This window comes from Carettochelys insculpta, chromosome 5, assembly GCF_033958435.1.
Source record: "Carettochelys insculpta isolate YL-2023 chromosome 5, ASM3395843v1, whole genome shotgun sequence".
In the NCBI taxonomy this organism is placed as follows: Eukaryota; Metazoa; Chordata; order Testudines; family Carettochelyidae; genus Carettochelys; species Carettochelys insculpta.
In genome coordinates, this window is record NC_134141.1 from 123834657 (window position 1) to 123853073 (window position 18417).

The 18417-nt window shown below is 46.8% G+C and overlaps 1 protein-coding gene across 47 annotated transcripts in view; it reads left to right on the plus strand.

Annotated features, from left to right (window-relative positions):
• Positions 1-18417, plus strand: part of CELF4 (CUGBP Elav-like family member 4) — an 860865-nt gene that overhangs the window by 514940 nt on the left and 327508 nt on the right. For 22 of the 47 annotated variants that reach the window (XM_074994371.1, XM_074994394.1, XM_074994372.1 and 19 more), the window contains exon 4: positions 1192-1205. The exons of the other annotated variants lie outside the window; for them this stretch is intronic. In XM_074994371.1, the coding sequence (XP_074850472.1) occupies positions 1192-1205 (14 nt within the window). The remainder of the gene's footprint in view (positions 1-1191; positions 1206-18417) is intronic. 47 annotated transcript variants of the gene reach the window in all.

The window sequence follows — 18417 nt, forward strand, 5'->3', positions numbered from 1 at the left end:
ATTCACAGGATTCATCCTGACCTTTGTGTCCTAGATGAGCCTGAGACACAGTTTGGATCTGGGTAAAGCACAATTCACCCATTCATAGTTCAGATATATGAATAGAAATAAGTTCCCCCAATAATGTGCAACAAGATCTGGATTTTGATGGTGTTTATTGTGCGGCATAGGGAATTATAGTCTTCCTTAAGCAGGAGGTGTTTAGTAAAGAATACCACTGCAGATGTAACCAAACTGGTTTCCTGATAAGTTGGATTCAAACTGTGTTTCCCTTGTTTACCAGAAACCGCTCCCTGTCTAGATCTCTCAGTAACCCAGAGAACCATCTAGTGACTTAAGTATCTACTACAAGTAAAGATACTATTGCCAGGGTTTTGTGAAATGCTTTCTCCAAATGAACAATCTGTAGAACCTTCACTAGTGGAACCAGGAAAAGGGTCCTATCTCCCAAATAGTGGGGATTGTTCTAGAGTGTAAAGTCAGGGGAGTCAAGCCCTGGAAGATACGTTAGTCAGTGAAATGGCTGCATAGAAGAAGTGACAGGACCAGTGTTCTCAGTAAGATGAACACTTGGGTGGCCACTCACGAGAGATTCAGGTGCTTCACAACTGATTAGCAGAGTACTCACAGCCACCCACCATGGGCAGGCTGTGTTTCTATGGGTGGTGCACATCCACACCTGCCTTGGTGCACATAATAAAATTTATTCTGACCATAGATGGAAAAAAATTAGAAGGAGCACTGGAATGAACCCTTAGTGTTTGAGTCATTTTATAGTTGGATAATGCACTGCAAAATATAAGGGACACTTTCGCAGTGGCTGAGAAGAGTGAGCGTATGGATTAGATGAATTAATATATCTTTTCCATCTCTAATTGCTTTGATTCCGTGAAAGGACATAGGATGAGGCCCGTGCAGCAGGAGAGCTGGGAGACTCAGTGACAGGGAGGGTTAACGCTGTCATTCTTAATCATACTGTAAGAATCCTGTGACACATGGGCTATGAAGGATACAGACACTGACAGCTCACATGATTCTATTTTCCCCATCGGCACAATCTCTTTATGAGTTTGTGTGTTAATTAGCTCTCCTGCTCTGCTCCTCAGCAGAACCAAATCTGTGATGATTGTCATGGAAGCAGCTTGTGATTGGCCCCAGTGACTTTGCTGTTCTTCAAAAGACTGTGGTTAGGCAGCAGCTGTCTTGTTATCTTTGGGCAAATGGAGGCTTTGCTGTATGTAGGACAGAAGAGTTCTCTCTTTGGGCCCTACCTGTAAATACTGAATACAGGTTGAACCTGTCTTGTCTGGCACCCTTGGGACTGAGTATTCCAGTATAAGAGAATTTGCCAGACGACAAGAGGTCAATATTGTCTAGCAGTATTACCAACACTTTCACTGCTTACTGGGCTCTTAGGTATTTAGGGGAAAATTGCAGTAAAATAATAGCACAGAAGGCTGACAGCCAGGACTGGTGACTGGAAGCAAACTTTATGGAACCACAGGAAACTTGGCCACACCCATGATAAGTGGTTGTCTGGCTAACTAAAATAATGCTGGATTATGGATGTTGCTGGATGAGAATTCCGGATTAGAGAAGCTCACCCTGTGCCAAAAGAGCTGATTGAATAAGTGTGTTTGTCTCTGCATGTTGAAGGATGAAAAATAGGTCAAAAACGGTAAATAAAATGAATGATATAAAATTAGACAGGATAGATATCAATTATTTCCAGTGCTACTCCGGGTACTACTCTTCAGGCTAGTAAGCACAAGGAACAATGGGCTTAAACTGTAGGAAAATTTAGACTCACTATTCAGAGGAGCTGGGGGAAAAACATTTGTTGCTAGCAGAAGAAGCTGGGTATTGTAAGATGGGGGCCTGACACATAAGCCCATGTATCACAGGCTGAGTGTGAAGCCTGACTGGAAAAAAAGGAGGGGAAGGAAATACTGTTCCATCAAAACTAACTTGATTTAATTGAAACAAACAGTTTTTCAGTGAAAATTCAAAAGTGCTGACTCTCACTATAAATTTTTAAGTTTTTTGCTTCCTTTCTAGTTAGAAAAATCCTGCTTTTTCAGTGTCCCCCCTTTTACCCTAGCAGAAAGAAAGTATTTGTTATTATTATTAGAGAGTTAGCCATGTTAGTCTGTATCTTCAAAAACAACAAGACATCCGGTGGCCCCTTATAGATTAACAGATATTTGGAGCATAAGTGGGTCTTTGCCCATGAAGCTTATGCTCCAAAATATCTGTTAGCCTATAAGGTGCCACAGGACTTCTTGTTGTTCATTATTATTAAGTGATTATTCATTATTGTTTGTGATTGTTCATTATTATTAAGTGACAATGATAAGTATCGGAGAGGTAGCCGTGTTAGTCTGTAGCTTCGAGAACAACAAGAAGTCTTGCGGCACCTTATAGACTAACCAATATTTTGGAGCGTAAGCTTTCGTGCGCAAAGACCCGCTTCATCTGATGAAGCGGTTCTTTGCCCACGAAAGCTTATGCTCCAAAATATTGGTTAGTCTATAAGGTGCCGCAAGACTTCTTGTTGCTCTTGTGACAATGATACTTTCCTAAGAAAACCAAGCATAATTTTTCATTTCTTTTTAACAAAGTTACCCCCGGCTCAGTTTTTTCCTTCCGTTCTAAAATCCTAATAAAATACACTTCCCTTTGTTGAGTAGCTCTGGAAAACATTTCTGCATGTCTCTGGGCCAGACGAATCTGCCTAGGGTTGCAAAGGAAGGCTGAGGTGGAACCGGGAAGTGAACCTAGGTCCATAGCCCAGTCCAGTGCCTTTCCCATAAATCTATCCCTCTTCTCTGACAACCCCATTATTAAGCCACAGGACTCAGTTTACTTTGCTTAAACTATGCTTTAAAAAGAGAGAGGTGTACTAATAATATCCACAATGCAAATATAAACATAGAGGGGGAAAAAAGACCTACAGCAACTGCTCCCAGGCCCCAATCAACCCTATTACAAGCAAATGGGACACTCGGGCAAAGACTATTAAAAATTAATCCATTGTATAATAATGACAAACTTTTCACACCTCACGTGGCAGAAGCAATAAATCCCATTGATTCCTCCAAGCCAATTTACAATTAAACACTGATTTGCAATAAATAAATAAATAAAAGTGAAATCCATTGTCCCCCCTTTACATTGTCGAATCAAAGCAATTGGAGCGGAATTGACAATAATTACCAGATGTGTTGCTTTGTGCTCAAACCAGAGCCAGTTATTTACAGCCATCAGTGATGTTCCTTATTTATTGCCCGTACTGGCCTATACTGGTCTATTGCCATTCACTTTTCTGTTACCATTCAGTTTTCTGTTATTTAAGCACCATCCAAAAAAATGCAGCCTTCCTTTTTTTTTTTTTTGTAGGTGGAGAGCAATGTTTTTTGAACCCAAACACAGCCTGTATCTCCAGAGTGACGTGTTGTTTTGGGGCACATCATACATTCTTTATCTGAGCCATGACTTTGGTTTAATTGGCCTTTTACATGTAGAAGCAACAGACGCAGGTTGCTAGCACTAGGGATTGAACCTGCAATCATAGGGGTTAAATCCCAGTGCTCTACCACATGAGCGAAAGGCCTGCTGGCTCTCAACCAACGCTGTAGAGGAGAGACTTCACTCACCCTAGTATGAGGTCTCAGTGCCTCTGAGTACTACGTACACATGGGCAAACAATCTGATGCTCTTTTCACTCCAAGTGTAATGAATATATGTTTTTGCCTCTCTTCAATGGTATCTCCTTCAGGGCAGATATATTTAAGTGGAAACTGACCTGCAGTCTCGAGCTTTAAGAGGGTTTGACGCTGCCAGTGGGGACCAAGAGCAGTCATAAATCTGGTGTGCCTGTAGCTGTATACAAACACAAAGGAGTATTTCCAGGTCAAAGGACCTAAGGATGCTGATGTTTGGGTTGTGTTCTTTTCAGTCCCAGTTCGTAGTCAATATGCACTCTGCATTCACTGGACCAAAGGGCAAGGGGTGGGGGAATACTACCAGAGGACTTAGTATTAAAAGTGGGATAGACATACTAGGGCATCTAATCTATCCCCCAGACCCTTATATTATATTATCCACTGTCTCCCTTATAGCACGTGCTGGCAGATCTCACTGTTGAGAAGGTTTTTTTTTTTCCCCCCCGGTATCCATCCTAAAGAAGAGAAGAGGAAATATACTGATTTACATCAGTTGAAGACGTGGCCCTTTAATTTTTCCCTTCTCTTAGGCTGCGTCTACACGTGCACGCTACTTCGAAGTAGCGGCAGTAACTTCGAAATAGCGCCCGTCACGTCTACACGTGTTGGGCGCTATTTCGAAGTTGAAATCGACGTTAGGCGGCGAGACGTCGAAGTCGCTAACCTCATGAGGGGATCGGAATAGCGCCCTACTTCGACGTTCAACATCAAAGTAGGGACGTGTAGACGATCCGCGTCCCGCAACATCGAAATAGCGGGGTCCTCCATGGCGGCCATCAGCTGGGGGGTTGAGAGATACTCTCTCTCCAGCCCTTGCGGGGCTCTGTGGTCACCGTGGGCAGCAGCCCTTAGCCCAGGGCTTCTGGCTGCTGCTGCTGCAGCTGGGGGTCCGTGCTGCATATACAGGGTCTGCAACTAGTTGTTGGCTCTGTGGATCTTGCACTGTTTAATGAAAGTGTGTCTGGGAGGGGCCCTTTAAGGGAGCGACTTGCTGTTGAGTCCGCCCCGTGACCCTGTCTGCAGCTGTGCCTGGCTCCCTTATTTCGATGTGTGCTACTTTGGCGTGTAGACGTTCCCTCGCTGTGCCTATTTCGATGTTGGGCTGAGCAACGTCGAAGTTGAACATCGACGTTGCCAGCCCTGGAGGACGTGTAGACGTTATTCATCGAAATAGCCTATTTCGATGTCGCAACATCGAAATAAGCTATTTCGAAGTTGTGTGCACGTGTAGACGTAGCCTTAGTGTCATCTTAATACTCCTATTGGTGACCTCTTTGGACAGCCCAAAGTAATTCATCTCACTACTTCGTGTTGCTACCTTGCAAGATTTCTGGTTGGTTCTTTTTACGTTCAGAGGTGATTCCTGTTGTGTGGAAAGGAAAGATCTTCATGTAATGGAAAAGAGTTGAACGATCAGGAGAGTGGATGAGGAAGGGACATAGAAGATGAAGCTTTTGAAGATGCAATTGTTGTACCTCTTCCTTCAGGTGAGGAGAAAAGCCTGGAGAGGTGAGCCAGGAACCTCCATCCCCCCAAAATGAACATAACTCTATTGACCTCAGAGGAACTGCACCACTTTATCCCACTAAGCATCTGACCCAGTGCTTGAGTTTTATGGTATCATGGCAGCCAGCTATCTGCAAGTCTATAGCATCGGGGATAGAAACCAGAAATCCAATGGGTGCTTTGCACTGCCTACAGTGGAACTAAGAGCTCACTCCAGGAATGTTAGCTACAGAAGCACAGAACACATAGAGAACCTTGGAGAGAGCTAGGGGTTACAGGCCAACTACCAGAGCAGGGGACACAAATATACATGGTTGAGCAGCTTTGACATACTCCAGCACATGTCTGTAAGGCCATTGGATTTCCTCCAAGCTGAAGCATGCCATGCTTCACTGGATCACAGCCCTTTGCCAGTCTGTTACACACACCTGCAAGGAGAGAGGCTGCACACTGGATGCCTAACAACTGCAGAACAACTTTCAGCAAACACACAGTAAACAGCTCCCCAAATATGTCAGGCTCAGCTTGTCCTCATGCAACCCAAACAAACTAGGTCACTCCGCTCCTGTCACTTTAATCCCTCTTTTAATTCATGCTGTGCAGTAAGGGTATTTCATGAGAATGTACAGGCTGGTCCCTTGTTCTTACAGTAATTATATCCTGGGTGTGTCTGGTTTTATTCAGGCCACAGTGGCTACTACTTTGTACAAGAGAACAGTTCTCAAGATACCTTTTCATAAGCATGTTAACCACAATGGCTTGGCTAAATCTAATTCCATTCGTTGCAGTCTCCTGCCTACATTTACCCTTTGTGTTTTCAGGTAGAGAGAGCAGTTATGTCTTTCAAGTCCTAAATTGACATGCAGTATTGCAATGCATTGTTAAATGTGACGCTCTGCTCCACTCCAGAGATAGCTGCATTTCCATGGGGGGGATGAGCGTTTCTTATCACTCCAGCCCACACTGTCATGCATTGGTACGATACTGAGTTGGAGGACTGTAGTGGAGCAGGAGCAGTGTTATTTTCCTGGTTAATTATTTGCACTTTCGGTCAAGTGACCCTCACTATTTTTAGTTACTCATCAGAACCAAAAAGTGAACTGAAATGGACTGGAATGGAAAGGTGGTCTCTGGGTCACTCTCCGGATTCTGTTTCACAAGATGCAATCTTCCTCGATTTCCAAAACCAATTTTCTCCCATCATCTTATAAACGTAGAGGTCATCCCATGAAATGTGATATCTCACCAGCTTTTATAAAGGAATGTGCCCTTCCCCGGGAAAGGAGGGTTCATTAAATCATGCAGCTGATCAGATTGCAGAAACATTGATTGGCTGACAGCCAAAGCCAAGAAATCCACGGGGAAGGGGTGAGAGCCACCATTGAAACAATGTGCCATACGTCTTGGGCTGAAATAGAGCATTTGAGTCATGATTTGATCCAATAGTAACAGGAATCAGAGATGTGGGGAATATGGTTGCTTTATTTTTCCATCAGAGACAACAGAAGAAAGGAAATATTGAGCAAGCCAGCTCTGAATTTCTGGATCACCACTTCATTACTAATTATGATCCATAGTATTATTTAATGATACACCTTTGCACTTGCATAACTCCTTCCTACCTCCACACAGTCCCAAATAACTTTATAAACTATGTGCCACATTGTCTTCACTTATCATTAAATTGCAGCTACCTCTGGAGTGGAACACAGCAGCTGTTCAAAACGTTTACAAAAGAATTGAAAGCCTGTTGAGTGTTGTTTCAAACCCCAGTTGGTCCATGATATGGACCAGAATTTGAACTGGAGTCATGCAAAATATGATGGTTACCCTTGATTTCATATTTTACCTCCATAGCTACGTCTACATGTGAAGCCTACATCGAAGTAGCTTATTTCGATGTAGCGACATCGAAATAGTCTATTTCGATGAATAACATCTACACGTCCTCCAGGGCTGGCAACGTCAACGTTCAACATCGACGTTGCGCAGCACCACATCGAAATAGGCGCTATGAGGGAACGTCTACACACCAAAGTAGCACACATCGAAATAAGGGTGCCAGGCACAGCTGCAGACAAGGTCACAGGGCGGACTCAACAGCAAGCCGCTCCCTTAAAGGGCCCCTCCCAGACACAGTTGCACTAAACAACACAAGATCCACAGAGCCAACAACTGGTTGCAGACCCTGTGCATGCAGCATGGATCCCCAGCTGCAGCAGCAGCAGCCAGAAGCCCTGGGCTAAGGGCTGCTGCACACGGTGACCACAGAGCCCTGCAGGGGCTGGAGAGAGAGCGTCTCTCAACCCCTCAGCTGATGGCCACCATGGCGGACCCCGCTATTTCGATGTTGCGGGACGCGGATCGTCTACACGTGCCCTACTTCGACGTTCAACTTCGAAGTAGGGCGCTATTCCCATCCCCTCATGGGGTTAGCGGCTTCGACGTCTCGCCGCCTAACGTCGATGTTAACATTGAAATAGCACCCAACACGTGTAGCCGTGACGGGCGCTATTTCGAAGTTAATGCCACTACTTCGAAGTAGCGTGCACGCGTAGACACGGCTCATATCAGGCAAAACCTGGAGACTTGAATGCATATGTTTTGCTTTGTAATTGTGGGTTCATGAGACCCCAAGCTCTGTCTGGTGAGGCATGTGGGACCGAGAGACAAAGACTGACCCAATGTTGTCCATTGCTACTAAACCCCCGAGAGCCAAACCTGTTGTTTCACCAAGTTTCAGGGCCAGATTCTACAACCACTTAAATGCATGGATAACTTGACTAATGCAAACATGACCATTCACTTCAGTGGAGCTACACACATAAATAAAGTTATGTACACAAGCAGTAATTTGCTTCTGGTTCTGAGGGCAGCACCTCAACAGAGCATCATGCTCTGAGCCTTTGTGGGTCTGGTTTTAAACTTTTCCCTTCTTCTCTCAAATGGGTTAGCCTGGCAGAATTTGATTTTTTAATATAATTTGCATGGAAAATAGTGCTTTCATTTTAAAAAAAACGTTTTTTAATAGTTTACATTTTCACAGCTTCAGAAGTTACAAGGGGGCATCCGATATGGCTGGGTGGCAATGCAATAATTATTTAATGACTTTAGATGTTGAGATTTAAAAAGGTAAAGCTTTATAATTGATGAAACACAAATGATTAATGTCACATCAAATGTGTATCCTTCAATCAGACTCTAAGCAGTTCTCAAGCAGTGTTTTTCTTATCTGTAAATTTCCATTATTAATGCAAATATTTTTCCATCGGTTTGTATATCCGCAGTGAAATCATGGTCTACCAGCTTTTAGCAATACAAATATAATCCTTTTAAGCCTGAAAGTGGGCCATTCCCCTGGGGGTTGGATTTTCCCCATTTTGGTGAAAAGTGAGACTGAATTTGGGTTTCAGGAATCTGAATAATCATCCTGATGTATTTTATGACACCACTCACCTCCATGGTGTCTGACTGCAGTGTCTCAGTGCTCAGAGGAAGGGCATAGTTGATAAATATACACTGGATTGCAGACACATACCTTAAGCATCAAGCATACATATTAAGCATTAATATAGCAGGTAATAGTCCAGAGTAGTCTGTACCTTTATTATAATCCTGTTCATTTATGCTAAGTATCCCAGAACACTTTGCAGTAGCTGATGTAAACTTTGGCTTCTGTAGATAGGAAAAGCAATATGTGGACATAATTGTCTTCATGACTCTTCATCTCTAAGGGCAGGTATACACTGGACCTAAAAGTTGATCCTAGGTACACAATTCCAGCTATGAAAATTGCAAAGCTGGAATCAATGTATCTAAGATCGACTTATCCAGTCTTCCTCACAGAGGAAGGTCAACCGGAAAAATTCTCTTGTCGACCTCCCTTATGCCTCACAAGAAAGAGGAGTACCAGGGTTGCATGTCAAGCCCTGACGGTTCAATTTATCGTGTCCCCACTAGGCACACTAAATTGAATCCCAGAAGATTGACCCTGACCAGATTGATGTCCCAATAAGTATAGACGTTCCCTGAGATGCACATATCCAGTGCTAAAGTAAGGGAAAGAACAAGTTAGGGAACTGAGACAAACTTCTGGGTTGGTTTTCAGGGAGATGTGTAACTTGTGAAATCATATAAATCATATAGCTAAAATGTTTAACTTAGGGAACACTCTTTTTGCGTAAGGTGACTGAAATATTGGTGCCTGGGGCTGCTTGTCGGAGACTGTATGGAACCTTTTCCCTGTGCTGTATTAATGAACCTGACTGACGTTGGCTATGTGGCCTCTTGAGTATATCGCATAACAGACCAAAACGTGGTCAAGCAATTGATTGTACAATTTATCAACAGCTTTCTCAAGAGATTCGCTAGCCTGAATGAAAGTGGGAAGTTTCTAGGGCAGCCTGGACTCAAAGACTCCCATTACAGTTCTGCAGACCCCTGGGGTTTGGCTGTCTTGGACGAACAGTCTACCTTTTGGCTGCTTATATCAGGCAAGGCTGGGGTACTGCATCCATTTTCCCTTACTCATGGGCTGTAAGAATCAGTCAGCTTTGGCAGGGAGCTGGCTGAACGCTCTCAGCTCTCATTCCCTTCTACCTGATACGGCGTTGGGATAGGATAACTTTAGGGAACATGCCAGTGTGAAATTGCTCACATCTGTGGAGAGGGGTCCTGACAGTATGTCATCACTACGCGGTAGGTTTTCACTACGAGCTATGTCTTCTCTACGGGAAAGATTGACCCCGTCAGGGTTGATCTTTGGGGGTTCAATTTCATGCACCTAGTGAGGATGCATAAAATCAAACTATCTGGGGTTGGCAGTCGACCCCCGTACTCCTCAGTCTTGCAAGAAGTAAGAGAGATTGAGGGGAGAGTTTCTCCCGTCAGCCTCCCTCTGCGAGAATGGCCAGGTAAGTTGATTGCAGATAAGTTGATTCCAGCTACACAATTGCCCTAGCTAGAAGTATGTATCTACAGTTGACTTTAATGCCTAGTGTAGACCTGACCTCATATTCTATAAACCTCTCCACAGAGATACAGCCTCTTAGAAAGATGGAGGGAAGGCTTCCCCTCTCCAGATTACAAATGCACTGACATTTACCACCAGTTCACCCAATGACAACAGTCATGGACTGAAGGATGCTATTTCACCAGCCAAAACAAGGACTTCCAGAAGTGCAATAGATATTCCTTTGTTTTCACTCTGCTAATCCATTTAAACCAGTGTATTGAGCGTCCCATTTCATAAACCTCCTGCTGAGCAGAGCATGAATACTGACTCACCTCCATCAGGAATAGCAATTGCAGCTGGGTGCATCTTGTTTTGTATTTATATTTTTTCCTCTAATGTTCTTCCTGGAACATTGTAGGCACTGCTGTGTTTGTAACCCCCTGCAGGAAGAGATGAGAAAGGGCATCTAATCGGACAAAGGGCACCAGGTTTTTAACCAAAAGAACCTAAATTTCTTCATGGATATTTTGCAGAGTCTTCAAAGCTAGGCATGTAAGTAAATGCTGGGATTCCTTGAGGTACTCAGCACCCATGACAAATTTGCTTAGCTGGGATTGCATCCTTCCTCTAGTAGCTGCTTTGCAGAGGGCAACAGTCTCTCACTGGTACCAGCCTGTGGAGTTATCCTTTTTGGGTGAGCATTAGATGTGGGCACTAAAGATCTGCGGTTCACACTGAATTATGACTTGGTGTGGGTGGTTATTATCAACCCACAGATTCTGTTGACTTCAGATTCTCACTCATGAGATTAAATGAGAGCAGTGGGCATCAGACTTTGAATCAGGTGACTCACTTTGGTGCTTAGATAGAAGGCTTGTAATGTTAAGCAGCCATGTTGGAAAACTTCAGCTGAATGAGTTAAACTTCATTAACCAATGAATCTGTCATTTATGGATGGGAAACGGAGGCGTGGAAAGGCTAACCGGCCTAAGATAGCATTTGTGGAAACCCTGTTGAGGATGAGAAGCAGCTGTATTGTCTTGGCTTAATGTGCTATCTAGGACTTTCCCTAGTTGGCTTCCTGGTCGTGGCTAATTGTGCCACAGCAATCCTCGACCTCCGTGAGTGGAGAGATCTAATATGAGGAAACACCTGCATTACCTGGAAGATCGACCTGCTCAGGGTCAGTCTCCTGGAGTCCAATTTTGTGCATCTGGTACGAGCAGAATAAATCTATCAGGGTCGGCAGTCAACCCCTGTACGGTCGACCGGAGAAACTCTCCCATCAACCTTCCTCCGTGAGGATGGCCAGGTAAATTGATTTTAGATAAGTCTATTGTTGCTACTCAATTGCCATTGGTGGAACTGCGTATCTGAAATCAACTTATTTTCCTAGAACAGACCTGGCCTCAGTCTCCTAATAGCTGAGCACACACACGCAGTTCCATATTGCCTCTGGGATTGGGAATTTTATTCCTACACCCATCCTGTTCAGTAACTCAAAGGTCCACACCTGTCTGGTGCTCTCCTGGGCAGACTTCAGGCATTGGGAAGAATATTTATTGTGGAAAGCAAGCCATAATCTGGAGGGACAGACAGACGCACAGAAATGAAGTGCATTTGAGTTTAAAAAGAAAAAGCTATCACCATTGAATGATTAACAAGGCTGCCCCAAATATCTCCTTGGCTCACTGTAAATAAACCAGCTTAGTGCCACTATTTTAGAATAAAAGGCAGAAGAGGTTTTGTATTGACTTTCTAATACCCACTCTCGAGTCTGAAGAAGTAAATTAAAGATAATAAAATAAAGGTGCAAACCAGCAAAGCGGAGATGGATGGCTCATAGTAAAGTCAAGCCCTAGTGTGCTCTGGCCAGCACTGGAAACCAGCAGCACAATGTGGCGAAGATTAGCATCGGAGATAAGATTGTGAAGGTGCTGGCAGATCCCAGTCTGTATGTGGAATGAGGACAGCCTCAGGATGATATCACGCAAGTGAGGATGATTCAAAGCCTCATGGCTGTGTTCTGTCCATGCTGGGGGTTATGTCAGCTGGGTGGCATTTGTCGGCTATTCAAAGGATCATGTTGACTTTGTTGAAGAGACACAGCCCGAGGGGTGTTCCTCTTATAGTGGTAAATTTGGCCTTTCCTGCCCTATCCAAATTCCCAGCAAAAGCAGAGGCATAGCTGGCAAGATGAGTTCTGTGCAGGTCTCTATCCATTTGTATATCCATATAATGGCACCATGCCTGGTGCCAAACTCTCCTTGTTTCTCTTCCCGGAAAGTGCATCCTCTGGATCTGCTTGCTTCTCAGGACTGGCCTGGCTGGCTCCCAGCCAAAAGACGTTCCCTGCTGAAGGTGCACTACCAAGACAACCATCTGTCTTTATACACCTCTTCTAAAAGCTCTTTCTCCAGCTTCTTGTAAACCCCTTTCAGGCTCATTCCTGGGCCCCTGTGTGAACTGCCTTCAACAGAACAGCTCTTCAAAGCTTAGCCCATGGTAAGGAAAGCAAGCTGCTGATATCTTTGTCCCACTGCCCAGTCTGATCCACCACTTAACTCCCAGGAAGGCTTCTGAACAGCACATCCCAGCATGCCTTGTTACAGTAGACAGACAGTGTTAGGGTGTAGGCCTGCAGTCAGGAGCCAGCCCCTCTTGCACATCTATAATGGTTATTAAACTGCTAGGTGATAGACGGTCCTTAGAATAGACCTATGAAGAGCCTGACCTGCCAGAATTATTATTTATTAAGCATTGTCACATGCTTGGTGATTGACCAAACAAAGGAGAAGATACGATCCATTCCCCAAGGAGCTAAACAGTTGAGACAAGCAGCTCACATGCAATGTAAGGATATATCTACACTTACTTGAGGGGGGGGATTTCGATCTTCCGAGGTTCGATTTTGTGCATCAAATGGTGATGCGTGAAATTGAACTATCAAGGCTCAACTGTTGACCCCTGTACTTCTCATTATTAGGAGGAGTGAGGGAGGTCTTCCATCAACCTCCCTCAGGGAGGACAGCCAGGTAAGTCGATCCTAGATAAGTTGATTCCAACCATGCAATTGTCCTGTCTGGAATTGCACATCTAGGATTGACTTTCTGGTCTTGTGTAGACCTGCCTAAGTGTCTGATTTAAAGTACCATTTTTTCTTTCAAAAATTAGCAGTATTGAATAGGTGCTGAAAGGTTCTCATTGAGTAGGAATAAAAAAAGAAGGTTGGTACCTGGTTCACTGGGATTGGCAAAGATTTCCAGGTATAAGGAGCCCATTTGACATCAGGCAAGGGCTACATCTGCACTAGCCAAAAACTTTAAAATGGCCATGCAAATGGCCATTTCGAAGTTTACTAATGAAGCGCTGATGAGCAGATGGGAATAAGGGGACTTCAAAGTAGCTGGAGTCCTTTCGAAAAGGAGCCCCGTCTGGATGAGCCACGCGGCTGCAAGCCATGTCAAGTTCGAAGTGCCGTGGCCACCTGCATGCTAATGAGGTGCTGAACATGCATGGCCATTTCGAAGTTTTTGGCTAGTGTAGACACGGCCAAGATGATGACATTTGGAGATAAAGAGAGAATCTGGAGGTGGAGGGCAGTTCCAATGGCAGAGTGAAGGGAGCAAGAGGATGCCGTGGGAGGAGAGGCGAGCAGATCTGTAGCCACGGGACAGCATGGTGAAGAACTTTTAAAGTGCAGATGGGAAGGTCCACCTGATAAGCAAGTGGGAGGAAGACAGTGGAAGGATTTGTTCAGCAGGTGAGGAAGATGTTGATCGCTGAAACTGACAGCCCTCACTTTGCAGGAACGCATGCTCTGCGGAATTAAAAGCCACATGTAATGATGTATATGATGTCAGCCTGCCTGCAGCCTTGCCACCAGAGACGGACCCAGGAACTAACCTTGACTGCAGCTGACCAACCTGCCTTTGTTTCGGTCAAATCAACATATACTCTCGGTTCAGGATAGCTCAGCCCTCATGTTTTCCTTGTTCAGTGCCACCAGCTGCCAGCAGTACGAGCACATAACAGCCGTAGTGCTGTGCTCAGACAGTTGGAAGGTGTGATAGCCTGTGTGCTGTTGGAAAGTATCCATTCAATTGCTTAAAAAACATGAAAGTTTCTTTGTCTCTTTTTGTGGTGTCTGTGGGAGGAGGATGTTAGATAAATCCCAGCAAAGGGGAGCATGAGAACAACAGTTTAGAGACCCAAGGAAGAAGTGTTATAACAATGGAATGTGTGTGGTGAGCCACTGCCTTTCAGCTGACAGAGATGGATTGGTGCCCACGCGCCGATATTACATAAAACACCCCTTGCTGACTGTGATGGAGTGGGGGATACCTGTGTGTGTGTGAGTGGCTCACAGAGGGTGTGGGGCTCCTGCTGAGGGTAACCTTGACGACCAGGTAACACCTTTGTACTGCAGACAAAGGAGGAGGTGGAGCCTGAGGGGTTTGAATTGGAACTGGAAGCAGTTAGTCTGGGCTGAGGGAGAGAGAGACCAAGGAGGGGGCCAGGCCCCGGCTCTGGGGGCCCCGCGGGGCCTCCTCTCCCCAACATGGATTGGACTGGCTGTCTCTGCCTGCTGTACTGACTCCTCTGTACGATGCTGTGTCCTGTCGGCTAATAAACCTGCTGTTTTCCTGCTGAGTGAGAGACTCTCCTGCCTGCGGACAGGGTGCAGAGCTTGGGGGACCCCAGAACCCCATCACACTGGTGTCAGGAGTGGTATGTTCTGCACCCCGAGGATGGAGCATCCAGCAGTAAGTGACCGGGGCCCTGGAAGAAGTGGGGCCTGCGAGACCCAGGTGTGCTGAAGGGCAGTGAGGTGCAGTTCCCCAAGGCGGAGGGGCCTGCGGCCGAACCCAAGCAACTGCGGTCGTGGTCCTCGAGAGGGGGGTGTCACACCTGAGGAGGGGTTACTCCTGGGAATCTGTTGAAGTCGGTCCCAGAAGGTGGAGGGGCCGAGAGCCCAACCCCCAGGAACAAGTGACCCCTGAGGAGGCTGACGCTGAATGAGTTCTTCCCAAGACAGGGTGCTCATGGTCCCTGAGAGCGGGTGTCACACTGAAGAAGGGGTTCCGCTGGGAGTCTGTTGGAGTCGGTCCCAGAGGGCAGAGGGGCCTACGGCCTAACCCCGGGCAGCTTGTGACCCGCAAGAAGCCTGGCACACTGAAGGGATTCTTCCAGGAATCGTGGGGTGCAGAGGGCATCAGCCTGAGAGCCTGCAACCACGCTGAGCAACTCCGCTGTGAAGTGGCAGCACCTAGAAACCGAATCGAGATTAAAGAAGCTGGACAAGGCAGCGTGGATGTGCAGTGGCGGAGCTGAGGGCTGGGGAGAATCCTGCAGAAGTGAGCCCGGATCGGGGCAGGGAACCCGGGACTGCCTGGATTTCTGAACCGAGTGGCCTGCCGCAGCTCAAGGAGTGAAGGAGCGATTCCAACCCATCATCTACTAGTGGCCAAGACAGACCTGCGAAGAGTTTTCCAGGCCTGGGCCGAGGAAGGTGCCTGTGTCTCTGTGCAGGAAAGCAGCTGATCCACTGGGAATGGCAAGTTGTCTGTGAGAGAAGCTGCTCCACCTTCTGTGTGTGTGTGGAGACCAGCCGGGGGGCTGGGACAAAGGAGAAAGTGTCTCCCATCGTCTGTCTGTGTTGAACAGCAGCAGCAGCCTGGGGAGAGAGCAGAGCCTGCGTTTGGAAAAGATGCCAATGAGGAAACTAGCCCATTGTCTGAGGAAGATTCACCAGCCTGGGGTGGCTGGAGAAGGATCCACCAGAAAAGAGCATTCCAGGTGTGTCTCTGAATCCAGCCATGGGGGCTGGAAGAGAGGGAATGGCTCTGGGATGGGCAGTGGTATCCCTGCTAAGGACACTGGTCCTTGGTGCAAGAAAAGTGCTTCTGCTTCTGGGGAAGTGAATCCTTTGCCTGAGCCTGTGGGGGCTCGAGATGGAGCCAAGATCCCAGAGCTGGATCTGAGGGCAGCTGAAGCCCAGATGGGAAGTGGGCCTAACTCTGTGTCTCTCAGGGGGGATGATGCTTTAACTCGGTCTGATCCAGTTAGTATCATCAGGGAATCCCAGAGACCAGACGATTCTGGTACTTGTTCTTTGCCTGATGCTGAGGTGTTACTGGGAGGGGGTGAGAGGACTCTGTCCTACCAGAGTCATCCTCTCACCAGGACACAAGAACAGACGGGCAATGGAGTTACGCTGACTGATGAAGATAAAGGAGCCGGTAGCAGAAGGGAGGAAAGGGACCCTAACCTTCTGTCCGGTGGTACTGGCTGTCTGCCTGGAGGGGGATTACATGGGAATCTGCCTGATGGGCCAGAAGTGATCCTGGGTGTAGGTGAACCCCAGGAGCTGGTTGTGGCTCAAGGGAGCAGTGCCCCCGTGGAGGCAGACGGGGTGAGTTATTGTTTGGGGAAGCTCTTAAGGAAGAAAACGTCCCTGAAACTTTTCCTGACCCGTCTGGGGGGACTGCAGAAAATGGGAGTGAGGTGAAGGAGAGTGAACAGGAAAGGTGCTTGTCTGTAAGAGCCAGAGCAGCCCTTTACCTGGGGAGAAGTTTGTTTCAGCTCCTGACGGCCAGGACCTGCCTGAGTGTGAAACCACTGGCTGTGCTCTGGAAGGGTCCAAAGCAGACAGTGTAAAAGTTTCTCAGGAATTGGAAGCTGGTGCAAGTAAAGTAAAAACTATCAGGGAATGTGAGCAGCCCTGTGAGAACCAAGTAAAACAGCTGCACAGCCAGTCTCTGTAGGATGCAGGAGAGGTTCAGCAATTCCCCATCTCCAGATGGTGGAAACACTTATATTCTCACACTGGACTCCACTTCTGATTCCATGGGGAGGCAGTAGTTGGAGGTGGAAGGACAAAGGAGCTTTGGGCCTGGTGGGCCAGTAAGGGATAAACAGGGATTCCTTCATGTGGATTCTGCGTCTGGGACTCACAAAACAACTCTCAGAAAGCAGTTTGGTTTGCAAATTTCCAGACTGGCTGGAAGGGGGCCGTCTCCCTGAGATCATCAATGGCCCAGCTCTTGTTAGAAGGGAGGGCACAGCCAGAGAGATCAGATTTCCACCCCGGGGGCAAGAGAGACGATTAGAACTTGATGGTGCTAAGAAAGGCCTCAGCCACTTAGCCCCAAAATACCAGATTCTCGAGGATGTTACACAAAAGTTGTGGTCTACCAAAGAGCAACGTAAATGTACAGTTGCAATGGGTTTGTTCTGTTACTCACGCTGACTGCTGTAACCAAGGGGTGCTGCTACCAAAAGCTGTAGAATTGTACCATGCACTGAATGTTTAAAAAGAGCCATGTGACATGATGACATTAATGTAGAAGCATGAATTGTATGTTGAAGGAGTCTGTAACTCTGAAATGTCACCATTGTTCCCTGTAACTAGTCTTGCAACCTCTGACATGAGAAGGAACATTCCAAACCTATTGTGTGGCATGAAAGGGGAAACTGAGGCACACAGCCATTGTGGTGGTCTGGCTAAATGCCAAGGATGGAAGCATTTGTACCTTCCGTTACTGGACTGTAACTGAATTCCAGACATTGGCTGGAGCAGCTGTATGGGCTGGTGGTCAGATGGGGCAGGACCCAGACCACAAAAGACCTGTTTGATCTGTTGGTGCTGCAGCATCTGTATGGGCTCTGCCCGCCCGACTTGAGAACGTGGCTGACGGACCGGGGCCGAAGCAGCGAGACCAACCAACCCAAGGGAACTAAAGGGACTTGCCGGCTAGGGCCAAGACCAAGCTCCTGACTTGGAGCCTCCCCCAGCAGGACTATAACGTGGAGGTGGTGCACATCAAGGGGAGAACAGAGGGTACAGCCAATGCCCTGTCACAAGGGGAGAGCCCCGAACTTCCCCAGGTCACCAGTTGAGTGACCCCGCTCAGTTCGGTCTGGAAGGGGGGAGAGATGTGATGGAGTGGGGGATACCTGTGTGTGTGTGAGTGGCTCACAGAGGGTGTGGGGCTCCTGCTGAGGGTAACCTTGACGACCAGGTAACACCTTTGTACTGCAGACAAAGGAGGAGGTGGAGCCTGAGGGGTTTGAATTGGAACTGGAAGCAGTTAGTCTGGGCTGAGGGAGAGAGAGACCAAGGAGGGGGCCAGGCCCCGGCTCTGGGGGCCCCGCGGGGCCTCCTCTCCCCAACATGGATTGGACTGGCTGTCTCTGCCTGCTGTACTGACTCCTCTGTACGATGCTGTG